Source organism: Aspergillus pseudotamarii, assembly GCF_009193445.1.
Source record: "Aspergillus pseudotamarii strain CBS 117625 unplaced genomic scaffold BDV38scaffold_5, whole genome shotgun sequence".
In the NCBI taxonomy this organism is placed as follows: Eukaryota; Fungi; Ascomycota; class Eurotiomycetes; order Eurotiales; family Aspergillaceae; genus Aspergillus; species Aspergillus pseudotamarii.
In genome coordinates, this window is record NW_022475019.1 from 323,207 (window position 1) to 340,104 (window position 16,898).

Consider the following 16,898-nt stretch of genomic DNA (forward strand, 5'->3'; position numbering starts at 1 on the left):
CCTCCATTGCTCGGCAAGAACCTTGACAATGACGGCAATTCTGAACAGAGAGTTACTCCGGAAATGTACGCGCACCCAACCGGTGTGCTACTTTTGTCGTGGCTTTACCAGCAGTTCTCCTTCGTTCGCGGGACATAATCGATGGTCCCAGATCAAACATGACAAGGCAAAGAATGACAAGGCGAAAAGTAAGGAACGCCAAATTATCGGCAAGGAAATTAGTAGCGCAACGCAAAGTATGCCTTTTTTTTTTTTTTTTTTTTTTTTCAATTGACCCCGCCTTCGTTGGTATGCGCAAGCTAACGGTTATGATTAGTGTGGGGAGCGGATCCAAAGTTCAATCCTCGGCTGACCCTTGCCCTCTCGAACGCCAAACGAGCCGGAATTCCAAAGACCGTGATTGAGGCAGCGATCGCAAGAGGCCAGGGTATAAGCGTAACTGGCGAGGCTCTCGAGCAAGTTACCATCGAGGCCATACTGCCCCATTCCGTTGCAGCCGTGATCGAATGTCAAACTGACCAGAAGGCGCGCATCTTGCAAGATCTCCGCTATGCTATCAAGGATGCTGGTGGAACCGTCACTCCGACTACGTATCTCTTTGAAAAGAAGGGGAGGATAATATTCGAAAAGAAAGACGGTCTGAACCCGGATGACTATCTTGATCAGGCTATTGAAGCTGGTGCTATGGACATTACGGCAGATGAAGGCCGTCTCATCGTGTTCACTGAGCCAACAGAAACAAAGAGTGTGGGCGAAGCTCTGACAAAGTCATCTCAGCTCACGATTGAAGAATTAGAAATAATTTGGGATCCGAATCAAGACACGTTGGTCGAACTGACGGAGGATGAACACGTGAGGGAAATAGAGGATATCCTCAGTGCCCTTCGTGAGGAGTCGAGCGTTCGGGATATCTATCTGAACACTACTCAACAGCTCTGATGATAGGTATACTCGTCGCAGTTTATGTCCCACTTACGACCCCTGTATAGTATGCAGCAGTGATTATAGAATACATAATAGATATACAGTAGAAATAGTAGAGCGCTTACTAGGTTCCTTGGACGGGCTACACTAGTTAGAAAAATAGGTAGGTGTCATTTCATGATATTTTCACCCTATCATTCTTTCCGTAAGGCCTTCATCGTGCTCCGCATTAAGCTTCCAATCCCAATACTTCCTGTCGCTTCCAGCCAGTCCAACATTCGTACCCTGTATTCCTGCCAAGTAACCTTAATGCCGCCTTCCTTCTCCAGTGCACTGAGTGCTTTCTGGGTCACTGGTCTCTTTAGCCTAGGCTGGTTTTCGCTGAGACTGCTTTTCTCCTCGACATCAGCGAAGCACGCAGCAGACATATTACAGAGTGCAACATTATGGCTAAGAGAGAATATCGAAGACAGGTTATAGGTAAACGTTGCCTCTCTCGTCCGTTCTCGAGAGTTGTCTGTTGCATCCCGGACATATTGCGTGAGTGCAGTGATTGTAGGAGCGGGTATCAAACAGCCTAATGCGTTGGGGTCCTCCCCATTAAGGCCTCGATTTCGCCATACAAGGTTACAAATATCCATAATGTAGCCATTGAATTGACCAACCAACTGTGTTGGATAGAGTGATTCGGCAGAACCTGGGGTTTGGAGCACCTGAGAAGTCAAGGATGCTTCGAAGGCCGATTTATAGCTGGCAAGCACGGAGCTCATTATCGAGATAATGGAATTGATCGGAGTGAAGATGAGTGTGTAGACGGTGGGAGCCATTGGAATCGCAATACGGATGTTTCCGTTTAGGTGTGAATGCGAAAATAATTCAGCTAAAACACAATAAAATTCAATGACAGACAAGGCGGCCGGTCTTGGGCTCTCCACATTGTCACTAAGTGCCTGCTGAGCAGCTGCAGGGCATTCGAGAATAGACAGCGCCAATAGCTCTGCATGTGAGATCAGACGGCCTAGTGGTTTAGATTCTTCCAATGTGAATGACTGCGTCCTTAATCTGACACCCCATTGGCGAATGATGGAAGCATAGAAGTCTAATAGGCTAGATCTGGGAAACAGTTTGTCCGTAAGTACAGCATATTCGAGTGGCCTCAAGAAATCATGCTGTATAGAGTCATAATCCTCGATATCAAGGTACTCGAGAAGGTAGTATATCTGCTCTCTCAAATCCCTGCCGTTCCATGACAGAAGATACGATTTCAAGAAAGTGGCAACTGGGGGAGGAATTTCCTAATATGTTCTTTAGCGTTGAAACAATAAGGATCCAGGTGCAATTTTTTACCTTTGTGTACTGTACGTAACCCACAGCAAGAGACATTATGTAGCTCAAGGACTCAAGTTTCTCGTCTTTATCTTCAACATCCTCCAAGTTTTCGTTGAAGAAGCTCGCCCACCAGTCATCTAACCGGTGGCGAGCAGACTCAGGTTGGACAAGAAACAGGTACTTTTGAGCGATACCATCTCCAATCATCGATATAATCTGGTTTGGTAACTCAATCTTATCAAGCTTGTCAACAAAGTGGTCAACACCGCGGAGTTCTTCCAATGACGTGCGGCCATAGGAGACACGTGAAGTCTGGACATCCGGTATAAAAACCTCCATTTTGCTCCTTTTTGATATTCCACGGTGCACCACTTGAAAATTCGCGGGCTGAGTAGCCTGTAGCCTTTCCATATTTGTGTCTTGGAGAAGTCTCACATGGCTGGACCATTCAGGGTCTAGATGCTTGAAGAACAGTCCCTTCCTCCCAGATATATTCAGGTCCCCAACAATGACATCAGGGCAGTAGTTTTTGAAGACTTTAAGTAATGTAACAAGTTCTCTCTCGTCGCCACCAGAAGTAACAAGCAGTTCCATAAGGGCTTGTATCCTAAATGGCTTAACATGCTTGCGCCGTGTGACCAGAGAAAGAAGATGGCATAAAGGTTTGCGCAGACTTATCATGTCTAGATGGTTGAAAAGTACAGCATAGAGCTTGGATAAGTGAGACCTATCAGCAAGAAATTCGTGTACCATGATCAGCCATCGCAAGAGTAAAGACTGTGTCGCAGGCGATGGTTTGTTTTTGTTAGGACCAAGACAACACGCAATCTTCGTGACGAGGCCGGATGACACAACATCCACCGGATACAGATTCTTAATAAGTGTAGTAATTGTACCTTGGTCAAGTTGACTGCGTGTCGTGATAATCTTAACCAAACGCTCAAGCGCAACTTGGGGAAGACCGCCCTCATACGCGTGCGTAGCAATCGTTTTAGCCAGTTCACCAGCATCCATATCACGTTGCTTAGAGGGCACGAAAGCGACTACAAACAGAAATTAACCCAGAAGAACTTATTATTTTTCCGCGAGCCATAGATGGTGATCTTACCTGCCTCGAGACGCTTGACTGCATCTAGCAGGCCAGTAGGCCTAAGCTCTGCGCCTGGTATTCCCGTCAGCAAACTTGTCCACTTCCAGGAGTTTGAAGCTAGCAAACCTGTATCTGTATCGGACGACATGCTAGGCCTTCTATTAATCGTAATCACTACAGCCCGGTTCTCCAGCTCGTGCCTTTTGCTCCTACAATTGGCGTCGATTTAGGATAGCATCAGCTATTTTGCGTACCGCCCAGACCTGTCGCGTCGCTCCGATAAATCGAGAGTAAACAGTCGATTCAATTCTGCCTTTCTTAAGTAATATGCAGTAGCTATTTCATTCGCATCTATCATTAATCGATATGTATTATCTTGTTGTATGAGTCTTCATAGTTTGTACATATCATTTCCAATCGCGCAATCTTAAGGGTAAATCATGGGCGCGGAAATTACGAACTTTACCGGATTTGGTCAACTACCGCGATTGGCACTCGATCTATGTACCTCAAACATCATGCTACGCAATGCTCATGCCGCTGTTTCTTACTCGCTGATTCTATACTTAAGATCTTGTATATATATATGAGAGCAATACGTATTAGGACTGACGTTTCAACAATTGATACATTAGACAAAATCTTACATTAGTAATGGAAAGTAGGGGGGAAATCTGGGTATTAGTTGAATATTTAATTAGGCGCTGCTCTAGTATGCTTCGAATATAACAAAGTCCGTAGAGACTTGTGTTTCTCAATAAACATATTTCACGGAACAACCACAAGGAATCCCTCTATGAGCATGCTCTCAAAAGAAAAGTATACTCGGAATCTAAACCGAGGGCAGGCTTACTTCCTCTTCCGGGTAGATGACTTAGAAGTTTCTTTTCCAGACGCCTCGGACGAAGCCGGTGTTTCTGTCTTCTTTTTGGCATCCTTAGCTTCAACGGCTGACGGCTCTTCCTCAGCATCACTATCACCTCCCTGACCGAACTCGTTGACACGTGTGTAATCAACCCGGTACTTCCAGCTCTGGTAAAGCCAAACGAAGAAAATGACATCATCACGGAGAGTCGCAAGCCTGTGAAGCCATGGCATTTTGACCGTGAATGCGAAAAGATCGTCGATGAAGGTGTTTAGGAACTTGTACATCAATGCTTTGCCGGGCATATGCGCAACAGACTAGGAACAGCGAGGTTAGCTAGGTTATGTAGCGGAGTCAAAGAATACCAACCTTCAGGCGGTAGTTGATGTACAAGCTGGGGACCATCATCAGGAAACCGTAGGCATAGACACTACCAACAAGTGTTTCAATAATGTAGGAGTACCACGACTTGTGGGTGTTGTAGACCAAGCTGTACACTGCATATGCAGCCAGGAGAGGTACGGCAACGATATAGAGATAGCGAAACGCAATTTCGTCGTATTCTTTGGTCTTCTGCTCGGTCTCCGTGAGCTTATGCTTGTCCTCAAACACCACCACGTAAGGCAGAAAGGAGAAGAAAGAGTTTGGCGATGGCTGCCGCAGGCGGACATCGACAGTCTTGGTGATTTTCCAAGCTTCGAGGAGGATACCAAAGCCCTGACTGGCAAGGATCATCCAGGAAGTGTTATCACTATTATCCATGAGATAGAGGAAAACAACTGCCTGCATAAAGACATTGGCCAAGATCGTACGAACGGATGTTCCGACGACGTCTTTCTTTTTGCGCCAGTGCGCCTATTATCGGAACACTAGGTCAGTACATTGCCATAAATCTGCATGGAGTTATAAACTCACAATATCATTCTTGAAGGCCAGAGTCTCGAAGACCATGTGAAGGATAGTTACGATACCAGTTGTGCCCAGCAGCCAGATGTTCGTATCTAAGAGGATCTCTTTCACCATTTCAAACTCAGTACCGTCACCACCGCCTGGAGTCGAGGCTCCAAAGGCAGCCTGTCGAGCAGTTTGTTTTGCGCTGTCATCAACGCTCGTCATCATGCTGAACTTCCAGTTCTGCAAATTGTTAAGAGTAATGCGAAGGGGTACGGTCTCCACGGTAGAATTGAGTTCCATCATATGACTCCTAAGTTGCCAAAAGGTATTCAAATAAACAATAGGATAGTACCATCCATTCTTTCCAGAGACGTCTCGTGCGCCAGATGCCTCTAGCTGCACATGCGACCGGACAGCTGGATGAATCTGACGGAATCTCTGGGTACCAGAATCAGGGATCAGAGATACCGTGAAGTTCGGATGATAGTACGATGCGATGGAGACGTCCGGTGTGTTGTCTTCCACCTCTTCTTCTACTTCGCCCGAGCCGGCAAGAAGGTTCTTGAGCTTCTTGGCCTTCTTCTTCGGGAGATATTGGTTAAGCGGGCGGAAGAAATAGATTGCAGAATCTGTGCTGTAATCTTTGGCCGAGGGATCGAGCTGATGCCCAGAAAGTCCGAGCATGAAGTGCGCGAAAAGAGTTCCATTTTGCTGTACTTCTTTGGGGATCTTGATGGTAGTATCGATTTCCCTGCTATCACTGTAGTTTCCAAGAGTAAAGTTCTTCTCATTGAGCACAAGTTGGCTTGCCTGGCCAGACTTAACAGTAGGAAGTACAACTGATGGCGAGACGTAGATGTTCATGTCCAAGGCACTGTCGGAAGGCCATATCGGATTTATGATATCAGGGATAGCACTGTACTCGGTGATTTCGCTACGAGCTGGACGATCTGCGAAGGCAGGAATCCCACCCGGCTTCCCGCTAGAACCAGCATCGTTCTGCTGGCGTCCACCAAAGAATTGACTGAAGATAAACTGTGTTAGTAAGAAGAAAGCCAGACCCTGAAGGGCCCCCTTGAAGCCGGACTAAATCACGAGATGGTCAGCCCGATCGGCCTGATAAATGACGATGGTACGTCGCATACGTACGCTAGACTCCGGCTCATCCCTGCGCTGTCTTTGTTCAGGCATTGTGCTCTAGAGCTGCAGTGGCCTGGTCGACAAGAAAGAGGGAGAGGGTAAAAACAGGGGAAGGGAAGGAAGAGAGAAGAAAGGAAAAGGCCACGAGCGGCGGACTGCTAGTAATCCGTTGAACTACGCCGCTTTGGTCCAGAACTCGGGTCGTTTTATCTTGGCGGGTCGATAAATTATTTCTTATCGGCGCATGACATAACGCGATTGTTCCCTCTGGACTCATTTCTCCACATTTCCCAACTCCACGGCAACGAAAGGACGTCCTGAACCGCAGTTGATCGGCCGCGTGGATCTTTTACTGCTTGATCTAGATCATATAATACAGAAAATTGCCGTGCGATCGACATGCGTGGCGCGTGGATATCATCAGCTTAGATCTAATGTCGGACAATCCTCCCTTCCCCGAATCCCCCCGCCCTCAGTTTCCCACCCATAATGAACCACGAGTATGGGTAATCACTGCTGGGGATTCGCCCATTGGGATCTCAGTTACACGCCAAATCCTCGCACACGGCGATTACGCATTGCTTGGATTGGCCCATTCGAGTCTAGAACGGGACGAGTGCCGTCGAGATGAATTCGAGTCTTTCCTAGCCGAGATTGACAGTCATAGCCATGAGGGATGGCGACAGCGATTCAAGTCCGTTCCTTTCGATATAAGGTGTGCACTCCGGAGATGTCTCTAAAATAAACTCGCAGTGGCGCATTGGCTATAGAGGGGAGCGGAGTGTGCTTACAATCATCGTGCAGGATGATAGGAGAATGTCAAGCACTTGTGGCAGATGCCGTTACAAAATTCGGCAAGATTGACATTCTTCTTTGCTGTACAAGTCAAAGTATGGACTATGCAGCACGTCCCTTTCAACGGCGGTCGTCTAGCTAACTGCCTATGCAGCCCTTGTAGGAACAGTGGAAGAATTCGGGGCATCCCAGCAAACGCTGAACTTGGTTCGGGATCAATTCGAAATCAACTATTTCGGGCCCCTTAGTATTATAAAAGCAGCACTTCCTCATATGAGGAAACAGAGAACCGGACACATCATGATTCTCTCGGGGATTAGTAAGTCTTAATCAGTACTGCCTTTAGGCCAGGTCAATGGCTAACAAAGACAGCCGCCCACATTGGCACGCCAGGACTTGGGATGTATTGCGCAGCTGGGTGGGCTCTCGAAGGATTTTGCGACGTGAGTGCAATCTGTGCCGGGGGCTTCAACCAATCCTGCTAACCGCCACGCTACAGAGTCTTGCATATGAGATAGCCCCATTCAACCTCAAACTCACGATTTTCCAATGCAGTATCGAAATCGGGATTCTCACGAATCTAGTAACTAGCGTGCCTCCAATAGCTCCCGCATATTCACCAGCTTCTAACCAAGCACCCCTTTTCCGCGGAATGTTAAACCGACTTGTGCCTCGTCTGCCCAACACACACGCCGAAATGAATGGCACCCAAGAAACTTGCCAAACCGCTTCTGCTGAGAATGGGCCATTTTCACGTCCTGAAGTTACGTCAATGTACCCTCCACTCAGCTCTGCACATATGGAGGTTCTAGTCGCAGAAACGGTATATGCCATCACCGCGATAGGCGGGCATGAAAATCCACCGTCACGCCATATAGTAGGACAAGAGGGTGTTGCGAGTGTGAAGGAAAAACTGAAAACTGTTAGTGAGGAGCTGGAGGACTTCATCCAATCTAGCTATGCCGTTGACTACGCTGCTGGCGGCGATCAGAAAAGGGCGTCCAAGGACGAAAATATTTTCGGCATAGGAACCGGTAATGGTGGCGTTTAGAGCAAGAGTTCTAGACTTAATGAAAGAATTAATGAATTTGATGATAATACATTTGTGGTATCTTCCGCTTATGCCATTGGAATGCATGACCACTGTAGCTGTCAGCTATCGCAAAGAAAGAAACATGAACCCGCATATCAGACGTGAGAATTGGCACAGGGACAGTACTTTCCTGTTAGGTGCCCTCAGAAGAAGATAATAAAATCAAGCTCACAGCTCTCTAAAGTCAATTGGCCAACGAATTGTTCCTCAGAAACCAAGCTTGTCTAACCTCCCATAAGCTACCCATATCCTGATTATTTCTGTACGCCCGGAACTCTTTCCAGGCATTTCCGTGTGGGACTTTTCCGGCCCGGCCGTCAGCTTCTAAGATTTTAGTTGCAATTGCGCTGGGTCCCGTGATACCTGAGACCGTGATCATCCCAGGTTCTTCTGATGTGCCTTCAACGATTGGCAGTTGTGGGGCTGCATCTTCAACAGTCGCGGAAGGCTGTTCAGAAACAAGTTCCAGATTGTGGCCGTCCCGCTCCGTCGTAGTGGTTTGAGTCATTACAGAGGTAGTCACGTTAGCTTCTGTCGGTGGCGGATTGGTGATTTCTACTGTCACTTGAGTAGGTCTTGTGATTTTGGTGGATGCTTTCACTTGGTCAACTTCGAGGTCCTTGGATGTCTGTACCTGGGGCTTTCTGCCACGGCCTCTCTTGCGAGATTCCATCTTTATCTCTGATTTACGCTTGTTAAAGGATCCAGCCTCTTCCGTAGGATTAGTATCTGAATGCGTGCCCGCACTTGTTTCAGCCGTCCTAACTTGCTCTATCTCAGCAGTAGTCGTTGTAACGACTCCTGGTTTCTCGATTTCCCCCATAACTAGGGCGTGTGAGCCCTTCAAGGGTAAGGTCTGGGGAGCAGGAAGAAACACCCGTTGGCCAGGGGGCAATTCGAATGTTAACTGGCCATTTTGGATATCCACTATCTGTAGCAGCGTCAATTGGGGAGTCCGAACGGAGCTCTGAGTACAAACGTACCCTGGCTTCTTTCTCCACTAGGAGGTTATCTTTACTCTTGAAAGCTCGAGAATATTTCCAAACATCGCCTACAAGAACAATGCCATTGTTAATAAGGGTGCTCAATCTGACCTGGCGACTCTGTCCTGCGACCAGCGTCTTGTCCATCTTCTGTTTCTGCCCCCAAAACTGCTCAAACTCTTCTTCTTTAAACTTGTCAAACTTCCCATCCGCCCGCTGCTGCATGGCTTGTCCTGCCTCTCGCAGCCAAACGGGATCGTAGCGTCCATTTTGAAGATCTAGCTGAAAGTGACGAATGCCGTCTCGCCAATTATTGGAGTAACGTAGGAACTCTTCTGGTAAAGGGGGTATCTTTGCATCAGGATCATCTGGTGAAGGGTCTGGGTTCGGATGTAGGTCTTCAGGAAGTAGATCGAGTATTTCTCGTTTTTCAGACTCCTCAAGGCAGTTCCAGGCTTCGGGGTTGGCGAGTAATTTCTTGATTTGCCCATCAGTCAATGTATCGCACTGCGTCGCCATCATTCCGTAATTGTATAACATACCACAAGGTCCAGATATATAAGGTTGGAAGATGTACTCGTCATCAACTTGTCCTCAGCCCAAGGATCCTTCGCCGCTCTCTTTGGATTTCTCTTTGGTCGCTTGTTGTTTGAGGACATTGCGACGTGAGACTCGCCCACGTAATCCGGGTCCTTTGTCTTAGCAGTAGAGGAACAATTCCTGGTGTAGAAACATTGTTAAATGTGCCCCAGTATATGTCGCACCTGAGCACTGGTATTTCAACAGCTTGTAGATAATAAATCTCACAAGCTAAATAAATATAGTATGGATAGTCTTACCTCGTTGGCTGCGTCCTTGTTTTGCCATTGTCGACCGCCTTGCGCTTGCGGGCCATTGCTTCTAGATGCCAATCTGGACAACAACAGAGGTACATATGCGCCGCTACAGCTGAACTGCAACCTGAGCGTTATTTGAACAAGCTGAAGGTCCACTAGGCAAGAAAAAGTTGTAATCAAAATGGTCAAATCGACTCAAATAGCCAGGCTTGATGGTAAGAAGCAATGCGAAGAGATTAGGGGTTCTATGATGCAGTTGCTGATGTTTGTCAAGGCCTCATGCTGGCTGCGTCAGTAGATGATGAACAGGTCAGTTTACAGCCTATTCACCGTGAAACAATGACACAACGAGTAACACTGAATTATTCATTATTCCAATCAGGCAGAGGTGGAGCTCTCCGAAATCAAGACACAAGCCAAAATGATTTTCCGCCGGTTGAGTCGCAATTCCGCACCGCAAGCTAGCATTGAGTCTGGCCAATATAACTTACAGTGAGTCTGATGTACGAGGTGCAAGACGATACAAATGCTAATTCGGGTATTTGACATAGCTATCTTATCCAAGATGATATCTGCTTCCTCTGTATATGCGACCGCTCCTACCCGCGCAAGCTTGCCTTCACCTACCTCGCAGATCTCGCAACCGAATTTACTACCACTTACTCATCTGCGCAGTACCAGTCTCCCACCCTGCGACCATATGCTTTTGTAGAATTTGATACATTTATCCAACGCACCAAGAAGCTGTACCAAGATAGTCGCGCTTCGCAAAACCTTGACCGACTAAATGATGAGCTTCGGGATGTAACGAAAGTGATGACAAAGAACATCGAGGACCTCCTATACCGAGGTGATAGCTTAGAACGGATGGGCGAGTTGTCGGGGCGTCTGCGAGAGGATAGCAAGAAATACAGACGAGCAGCAGTGCGCATCAATTGGGAGCTGGTGATAAAACAGGTATCCTCCGCGTGTCTTTGATCGTTCTCACTAGGCCCTCATACTAACCTGCTCCACAGTATGGTCCAATTGCTGGAATCGGGGTCCTCTTTCTATTCCTCATTTGGCTGCGCTTCTTCTAATTGCTTCCCTAACCGACTGCTTACGGAGGCCCGCTCATATGAGTGTTTGCATAGTTAATCTTGATGGTTGCCGGACTCCATCTACCCTGATATATTCAAAAACTCACAATATTTTATGACCGACCAGCTTGGTTGCAAGGCGTAAACGTTTCTTTTTCATGAGAGCCCTACATAGCATGTTCATTAAAGCGTCTCATTGACCATATGCCAGTCGTGTTATTATACGTCAATTGATCGGGATGCCGTAAACAGTCCAAAATGTACACGATATCCTTGGACTCCCTTCAAGCACGATTGGGAACACCAGCTGATAACAAGCGTAAGGACGTAGAGGAGATAGGAGATGTCCTGCGCTGATTCACTAAAGAAGGTGCGTCGAGAACAACCTCTGTACGTGCCCACTTATATTTCATCTTCTTCCTCGTCGAAGTCGTCTTCCTCTCCCATGTCGTATAAAATGCGCCCGCCCTCTCCAGGGCCGTCACCTTGCTGTGCATCGAAGTATGGTAGCACCACCCCCTCTCTTTCTCTCCGTTGTCTGTCGGTGAGTCGCAATTCGAAAGTGGACTCTGGCTCTTCTTCGCCTGCTCCGGCCTCTGGCTCCTCCGGTGGACGATATAAGGGATGGTCGTCAAGCAGCGTTACAACCTCCTTCAAATGCTGAGGCGTGTACTGTGATGCCGGGGGTAATATATACCACTCTAAAACACCACGTCCACTCTTGCGTCTGTGTTCCATCTCCAGAACGATGCCTTCGGCCGAGTCCTTACCAATCGGCTTATCCAATCTTCCTAAAAGTACTCCATCCTGTTCCTCTTCGAGTCCAAAAACTGGAGCAGCTAGACTACGATCTCGAGCAGCCTTCTGCGCTAGTATGTGTGAGAATGAATGTAACTTTATAATAGTCGTTGCGAGATAGGTCAGCATTGAAAGAGCTGATGGCGAATAAGGGGATTGAGCTGGCGGGCATGGAACATCTTGATGGAAAGTCACGACGAGCGAAACTTCAACCTTAGGTGCTGAAGGACTCGGGGGGGTTAAGAATGAACTAAGAAACGTCGATAGTTGGGAGTGTGCATCGTTCGTTTTAGAGAGTAGAAGTGGGTTAATGGAATCTATAAGAATGAGACGTCCTATTGCTTATTAGTCATAGTCACCAATAATTCTAATACTCAGACTAGCCCGCGGTGACATACGAGAAGAAGAGGCTTTGGTTGCAGTAGCCTGGTAAGCCGCGCCAACTTCCTTAACTATCTGTGAGGGGCTTTTCCTTCGGGCGGAAACGAATGCATCAACGCCATCTAATGGCTTTAATGTCTCAAAAGCAATAAGTGTGACATGAACCTTGGAGATCTATACTATTTCTTAGCTTTATCCTGCCTACGGCTAGTTCACAATTATCCATCTTGCCCGATTGAAGGCCTGATGACGTATCCCAACCCTCGAGTCTAGCAAATGGAGTAGACACCAGCCAGCTCAAGTCCGATAAAAAAAAGTCGAGCAAGTACAAAATAAGAAGTGCAGTAGGAGATATAACGTACCTTTGCACGCCTAATATATTCTTTAACCAATGGGGTAGCTGGTTGTTCGAGTGAATCCAACAGCAGGGTCAACGGAGAAGCTGTATCTCTCAGACTTAGAAGCTTTGAGATCAAGAGTAAATTATGCGTTTGCCTATGAGAAAGATTCGGTGCCATTGCTGTACGCAGAGGAAGCTGTAACACCTATGTTAGGTAGTTGCGTTGGTAGATCTAGGGAATAGCGGGGTTAGTTTTCGTGCGTATGAGGGGTCGGAGACATCGGGCATAAAAGATTTCCCAGGAATGGGTGATCTTTGCCGTTGACGACTTAGTCTGAGGCTCGGCGGGCCGGGCCGTAAAAAAAAAATATTGCCTGCTTTCCAACTGGCAAGCGCAGCATGCATCTTTGAGGCATTGATTTGCAGGCACCAGGCTATTTAAATGCGAGCACAGAAATAGGCCACTCAAAGGTCATCCGTCAAGCTATAATTAGCTCAAATTTAGTTACTTTTTCGTCACGGACCACGGTCTTGGATTATTATCTTAGCTTCAGGAAATTTTGACAACCTACAATCTGACAAATATCTACTCCGGAGTATCAGAAGTATGTCGATAATGTTCCCATCGCGCATGGGCGTGGGGTATTAGGTCAGGGCTATATGGAGCGAGGGACGAAGATAGAAAAAAAAAAGAAATATATATTACCTCTATCTTCTTGCTTAGAGCGCAGTAACCTACCATGCTCTTCATAACTTTTACTTTTCTCCTTTGGCTAAGTCTGTATTACTTGCCCTTGTAGACCTGTACTGGGAAGTTACTAATATTTCCTCCTATGTCATTGAACAAATGCCAGAGGATTGTTTGACAAGTGTCTGGAATGCTATAGCTCGTATTCTGGGAGAGAGATTGTGTAAAACTATTGTATCACTCACATTGATAGAAAATAGAGGTAGATATAATAGCGATCGATAATTCATGCTTCTATTTTGGCGGGCCGACTGTTAACATTTGCTTTAAGCTCAAAATTGTTCACATTACAAAATGACCCTACGTTCTCCCGTCATCAAGACGGGCCACGAGTATAAAGCAAAAAGTTGATACTACAAAAAGAAGAGTGATACTATTGTGAGCACATCTTAAGGCTGATAGAAATAAGGTGGTATGCGTAAAGATTGGCATATGGTCACTGATGCTTAGTTTTACTCCTCTTTGATATGGCTTTGTTTCAGGATTATTGGGAATTAAATTTTACTTGATTGGGGCCGACCGCGCAACTGGCATACCTCGGCAACCGTAATATCTTCACGGTCTCAATTTCAATCCGGGTGCAACGCCAACCTTCAGCACTATCGTCTTCTAAGCGTTTGATACCCATTTTAAACAAATATTGATGAAATAATTAACATCTTATTAAGATCTGTCACGTTTATTTCGACTTTGCCAGGTCAACCTCTTAGCTGGGTGTTTTACAGAGACAGCAACTCTACTATTCTAACTTATTCTTGGTCGATCGCATCTTCAGATTATTTGACTAGATAGCACCTTGTTCCCAGGATGGCCGAACCGCCCGCAAAGCGAGCCCGACGGGTTGATAGCTCGACAATGTGGGATATGGATGGCCACCGGCCGACGCGTTCTCCTGAACCAGACTCAGAGTATAATAGGAGTCCTAGACGTGAAACAAACTTAAAGGATGATGGGCGACGAGAGGGACCGCGCGATGATCGAAGATACCGTTCCCGCTCAAGAGATCGAAGGGACAGGAGGCGCGATAGGAGTAGGTCTAGGGACCGCCGAGACCGCGATCGGGATCGCGACAGGAGAGACAGAGAGAGAAGCGTTAGCCGCGACAGATACTATGATAAGCGAGGTATGCTATGTGGTACGATTATCTGCTTGGATCAAGCGCTGATATTCGAATCTTGTAGGGTACCCTTCAAAAATGGAAAGATACCATGACCGTTCCCGCTCCCCTCTTCGAAACGGAAACAGGGATAGATCCAGGACACCACCTCTTCGGGGACCCAGGGGAGACCGCAGGAATGATCGCAAAGACCACCGAACACAGCCGAATGGTGCCTCTGACTTGAGGACCCCAAATCGGTACAAAGACGAAATGGATATGGACATCGAGGATGCTGGGGAAGGCGATTTGGAAGAAATGATGCGTCGAAGCATGGGATTCACCAATTTCAGAAGCACGAAGAATACCAAGGTACCTGGAAATGATGTCTACGGGGTGCGAATGGAGAAGAAGACGGAATACAGACAGTATATGAACCGTATAGGAGGATTCAACCGACCACTCAGTCCTTCGAGATGAAGGATGGATCAATTACCTTTATCCGTTACTACTCGACCCTTTTCTCCTTTTTTCTTTCTGCTCTTCTTTCGTATCTGTTAAGGCGGGACCAATTTTAGCTAGGGTTTTGACTATAGCCATATGCATTGTCGGAGTAAGGTTTACTTTCTATTGCACGTTCCACTCGCGCAAGGTTTTGTTTTTTTTGTCCTTGCACAAACCAAAGAAGTAGTGCCAACGAGATGACACAACTACCTTTAACTATGTATGCTAATGTTCGGCATTAGCCTGCCCGGGCACATGACTTGTAGTGACGTACGCGTTTGTATAATAGGTATTGCTTGATATCCCCAACCCGTTCCAAAACTCGTTAACGTCTTCTTACCCCAAACCCCCCCAACAACAACAGTGGCCCCTTTAAGGGCTTTAGGCTTTAGGATCGCATCGTACTGCAAAATGGCAGCCCCAAACGAACGTCGGGATATTGTTATCGTTGGTATGAATCGACTTTAGTTTACTGAGACTTACCCCGCACGACCCATACACACCAGAGACTAACAACTACGTCCAAGGTGGTGGTATCATCGGATGTTGTTCAGCGTATTATTTGACAAGACATGCTTCTTTTGATCCTTCCCGACACTCAGTGACCCTCATAGAGGCAACAGAGATTGCAGGAGGGGCTTCGGGCAAAGCAGGCGGTCTTTTAGCATTATGGGCATACCCAGACAACATTGTACCATTGAGCTACAAATTGCACGCGGAGCTAGCTAAGGAGCACAGTGGGAAAGAAAAATGGGGATATAGAGAGGTGAACTGTGGTCAGCTTATCGCCAGAGGTCGCCCGCTCAGCGAGAAGAGAAAGGCGGGCGAAGGAGAGGGTGGGAGCCCAGTGTCCCTACAAAAACGGAGTGCGACTGCACTGAGTAAATTGAAAACCGCAAGGGTGCCCAGTGATCTTGACTGGCTTGAGCCAGAGGGTGTCAGAGGCTACGAAAGCATGAGTGATCCGGGGGAGACCGCTCAAGTCCATCCTTATCTCTTCACTACGTCCATCGCAAAGCTCGCCGAAGAGAAAGGCGCAAAGGTTACGCTTGGGTCAGTCACAAGTATCAATTACTCTGGGGATTCTGTCAAGTCAGTCACATACGCAAGTAAGGAGAACGGCGAATCACAGACAATCCCTGCAACCGATGTTGTTATCGCTGCCGGTCCGTGGACGAGATCGGTCCTGCCGGATGCCCCGATATCAGCAACACGTGCCCATAGCGTCGTGATCCGGCCAACGAGGCCAGTCAGTGGATATACCCTTTTCACTAATATAGAGATACCGGCCAATTTTGACCCGTCAAAGTCCTCACGTCCAACGGTCGCCTCGCCAGAGATCTATGCTCGCCCTGACGATACAGTCTATTGTTGTGGAGAGGGTGATCATACTGTTCCCCTCCCGAAGACAACCGCAGACGTTGAGGTAGACCAAGAACGGTGCCAGGATATCATCAACCAGGTGGGAAGCGTCTCTGATGAGCTACGTGATGGACAAGTCTGTGCGCGTCAAGCGTGCTACTTGCCTAACGTGACTGCTGCACGTGGTGGGCCATTGGTAGGCCATGCTGGAACCAAAGGACTGTACCTTGCGGCTGGACACACTTGCTGGGGCATCCAGAATGCGCCAGGCACAGGAAAGCTCATCAGCGAGTTTGTATTCGATGGCGCAGCCAAGAGCGCGAAGATCGGGTCGCTTGATCCGAGGAACTATCTCTAGACTAAAGGATTGTATAGAGGATTCCAATTAGATTATTCCTTTGTAAAGGGACTTTGTCTTTGACGTATACGCATTTCCTCGGGTTAATCTCTAGTATGTGTGGTCTTCAAGGTTAAATATGCTCTGCCACGTAAGGTGCGGAGCGGAGCTAAAAATACCGCGCGGGTAAATAAATGACAGGGGAGCTCTCCCTCCACTAGTGAAATGCCAGATAATAGATAGTAACATCAACCTCCGCCGTGACATAACCATTCTCTATGTTCACGCCTCCAATTGTGTGGGC

At 47.3% G+C, this 16,898-nt stretch overlaps 9 protein-coding genes across 9 annotated transcripts; 5 read left to right on the forward strand and 4 right to left on the reverse strand.

Moving 5' to 3' along the window:
- Window positions 1–28: 28 nt before the first annotated feature.
- On the forward strand, window positions 29–939 carry BDV38DRAFT_278341 (post-initiation translation factor DPC29; the record flags this gene model as incomplete). Its single annotated transcript, XM_032058693.1, has 2 exons — window positions 29–236; window positions 317–939. 2 exons carry the CDS (start codon window positions 29–31, stop codon window positions 937–939), a joined length of 831 nt encoding a protein of 276 aa, XP_031918229.1.
- Window positions 940–1,048: 109 nt separating this feature from the next.
- On the reverse strand, window positions 1,049–3,491 carry BDV38DRAFT_295044 (Mis6 domain protein; the record flags this gene model as incomplete). Its single annotated transcript, XM_032062626.1, has 3 exons — window positions 1,049–2,219; window positions 2,272–3,296; window positions 3,362–3,491. The coding sequence occupies 3 exons, from the start codon at window positions 3,489–3,491 to the stop codon at window positions 1,119–1,121; spliced, it is 2,256 nt and encodes a 751-aa protein (XP_031918230.1). The 3' UTR covers window positions 1,049–1,118.
- Window positions 3,492–3,978: 487 nt separating this feature from the next.
- On the reverse strand, window positions 3,979–6,377 carry BDV38DRAFT_236013 (CLPTM1 family protein). The gene is made up of 4 exons (XM_032053405.1): window positions 6,252–6,377; window positions 5,124–6,188; window positions 4,578–5,063; window positions 3,979–4,525 (listed from the first exon to the last, which is right to left on the reverse strand). The coding sequence occupies exons 1-4, from the start codon at window positions 6,291–6,293 to the stop codon at window positions 4,193–4,195; spliced, it is 1,926 nt and encodes a 641-aa protein (XP_031918231.1). The 5' UTR covers window positions 6,294–6,377; the 3' UTR covers window positions 3,979–4,192.
- Window positions 6,378–6,676: 299 nt separating this feature from the next.
- On the forward strand, window positions 6,677–8,088 carry BDV38DRAFT_278343 (short chain dehydrogenase/reductase family protein; the record flags this gene model as incomplete). Its single annotated transcript, XM_032058694.1, has 5 exons — window positions 6,677–6,957; window positions 7,047–7,132; window positions 7,192–7,356; window positions 7,410–7,480; window positions 7,537–8,088. The coding sequence occupies 5 exons, from the start codon at window positions 6,677–6,679 to the stop codon at window positions 8,086–8,088; spliced, it is 1,155 nt and encodes a 384-aa protein (XP_031918232.1).
- Window positions 8,089–8,201: 113 nt separating this feature from the next.
- BDV38DRAFT_151144 (ASXH domain-containing protein) lies at window positions 8,202–9,916 on the reverse strand. The gene is made up of 3 exons (XM_032051630.1): window positions 9,656–9,916; window positions 9,114–9,590; window positions 8,202–9,061 (listed from the first exon to the last, which is right to left on the reverse strand). The coding sequence occupies exons 1-3, from the start codon at window positions 9,770–9,772 to the stop codon at window positions 8,315–8,317; spliced, it is 1,341 nt and encodes a 446-aa protein (XP_031918233.1). The 5' UTR covers window positions 9,773–9,916; the 3' UTR covers window positions 8,202–8,314.
- BDV38DRAFT_151112 (SNAP receptor SEC22) lies at window positions 9,915–11,229 on the forward strand. Its single transcript, XM_032051629.1, has 5 exons — window positions 9,915–10,164; window positions 10,224–10,258; window positions 10,332–10,441; window positions 10,501–10,906; window positions 10,966–11,229. The coding sequence occupies exons 1-5, from the start codon at window positions 10,131–10,133 to the stop codon at window positions 11,026–11,028; spliced, it is 648 nt and encodes a 215-aa protein (XP_031918234.1). The 5' UTR covers window positions 9,915–10,130; the 3' UTR covers window positions 11,029–11,229.
- BDV38DRAFT_151154 (Elongator subunit IKI1) lies at window positions 11,179–12,887 on the reverse strand. Its single transcript, XM_032051631.1, has 3 exons — window positions 12,570–12,887; window positions 12,225–12,381; window positions 11,179–12,161 (listed from the first exon to the last, which is right to left on the reverse strand). The coding sequence occupies exons 1-3, from the start codon at window positions 12,723–12,725 to the stop codon at window positions 11,431–11,433; spliced, it is 1,044 nt and encodes a 347-aa protein (XP_031918235.1). The 5' UTR covers window positions 12,726–12,887; the 3' UTR covers window positions 11,179–11,430.
- Window positions 12,888–13,908: 1,021 nt separating this feature from the next.
- BDV38DRAFT_236025 (SNUT3/LISCH7 family protein) lies at window positions 13,909–15,171 on the forward strand. Its single transcript, XM_032053406.1, has 2 exons — window positions 13,909–14,418; window positions 14,477–15,171. The coding sequence occupies exons 1-2, from the start codon at window positions 14,103–14,105 to the stop codon at window positions 14,869–14,871; spliced, it is 711 nt and encodes a 236-aa protein (XP_031918236.1). The 5' UTR covers window positions 13,909–14,102; the 3' UTR covers window positions 14,872–15,171.
- A 54-nt stretch (window positions 15,172–15,225) lies between these two features.
- Window positions 15,226–16,843, forward strand: BDV38DRAFT_236028 (NAD(P)/FAD-dependent oxidoreductase). Its single transcript, XM_032053407.1, has 2 exons — window positions 15,226–15,346; window positions 15,423–16,843. Exons 1-2 carry the CDS (start codon window positions 15,307–15,309, stop codon window positions 16,613–16,615), a joined length of 1,233 nt encoding a protein of 410 aa, XP_031918237.1. The 5' UTR covers window positions 15,226–15,306; the 3' UTR covers window positions 16,616–16,843.
- The last annotated feature ends 55 nt before the right edge of the window (window positions 16,844–16,898 follow it).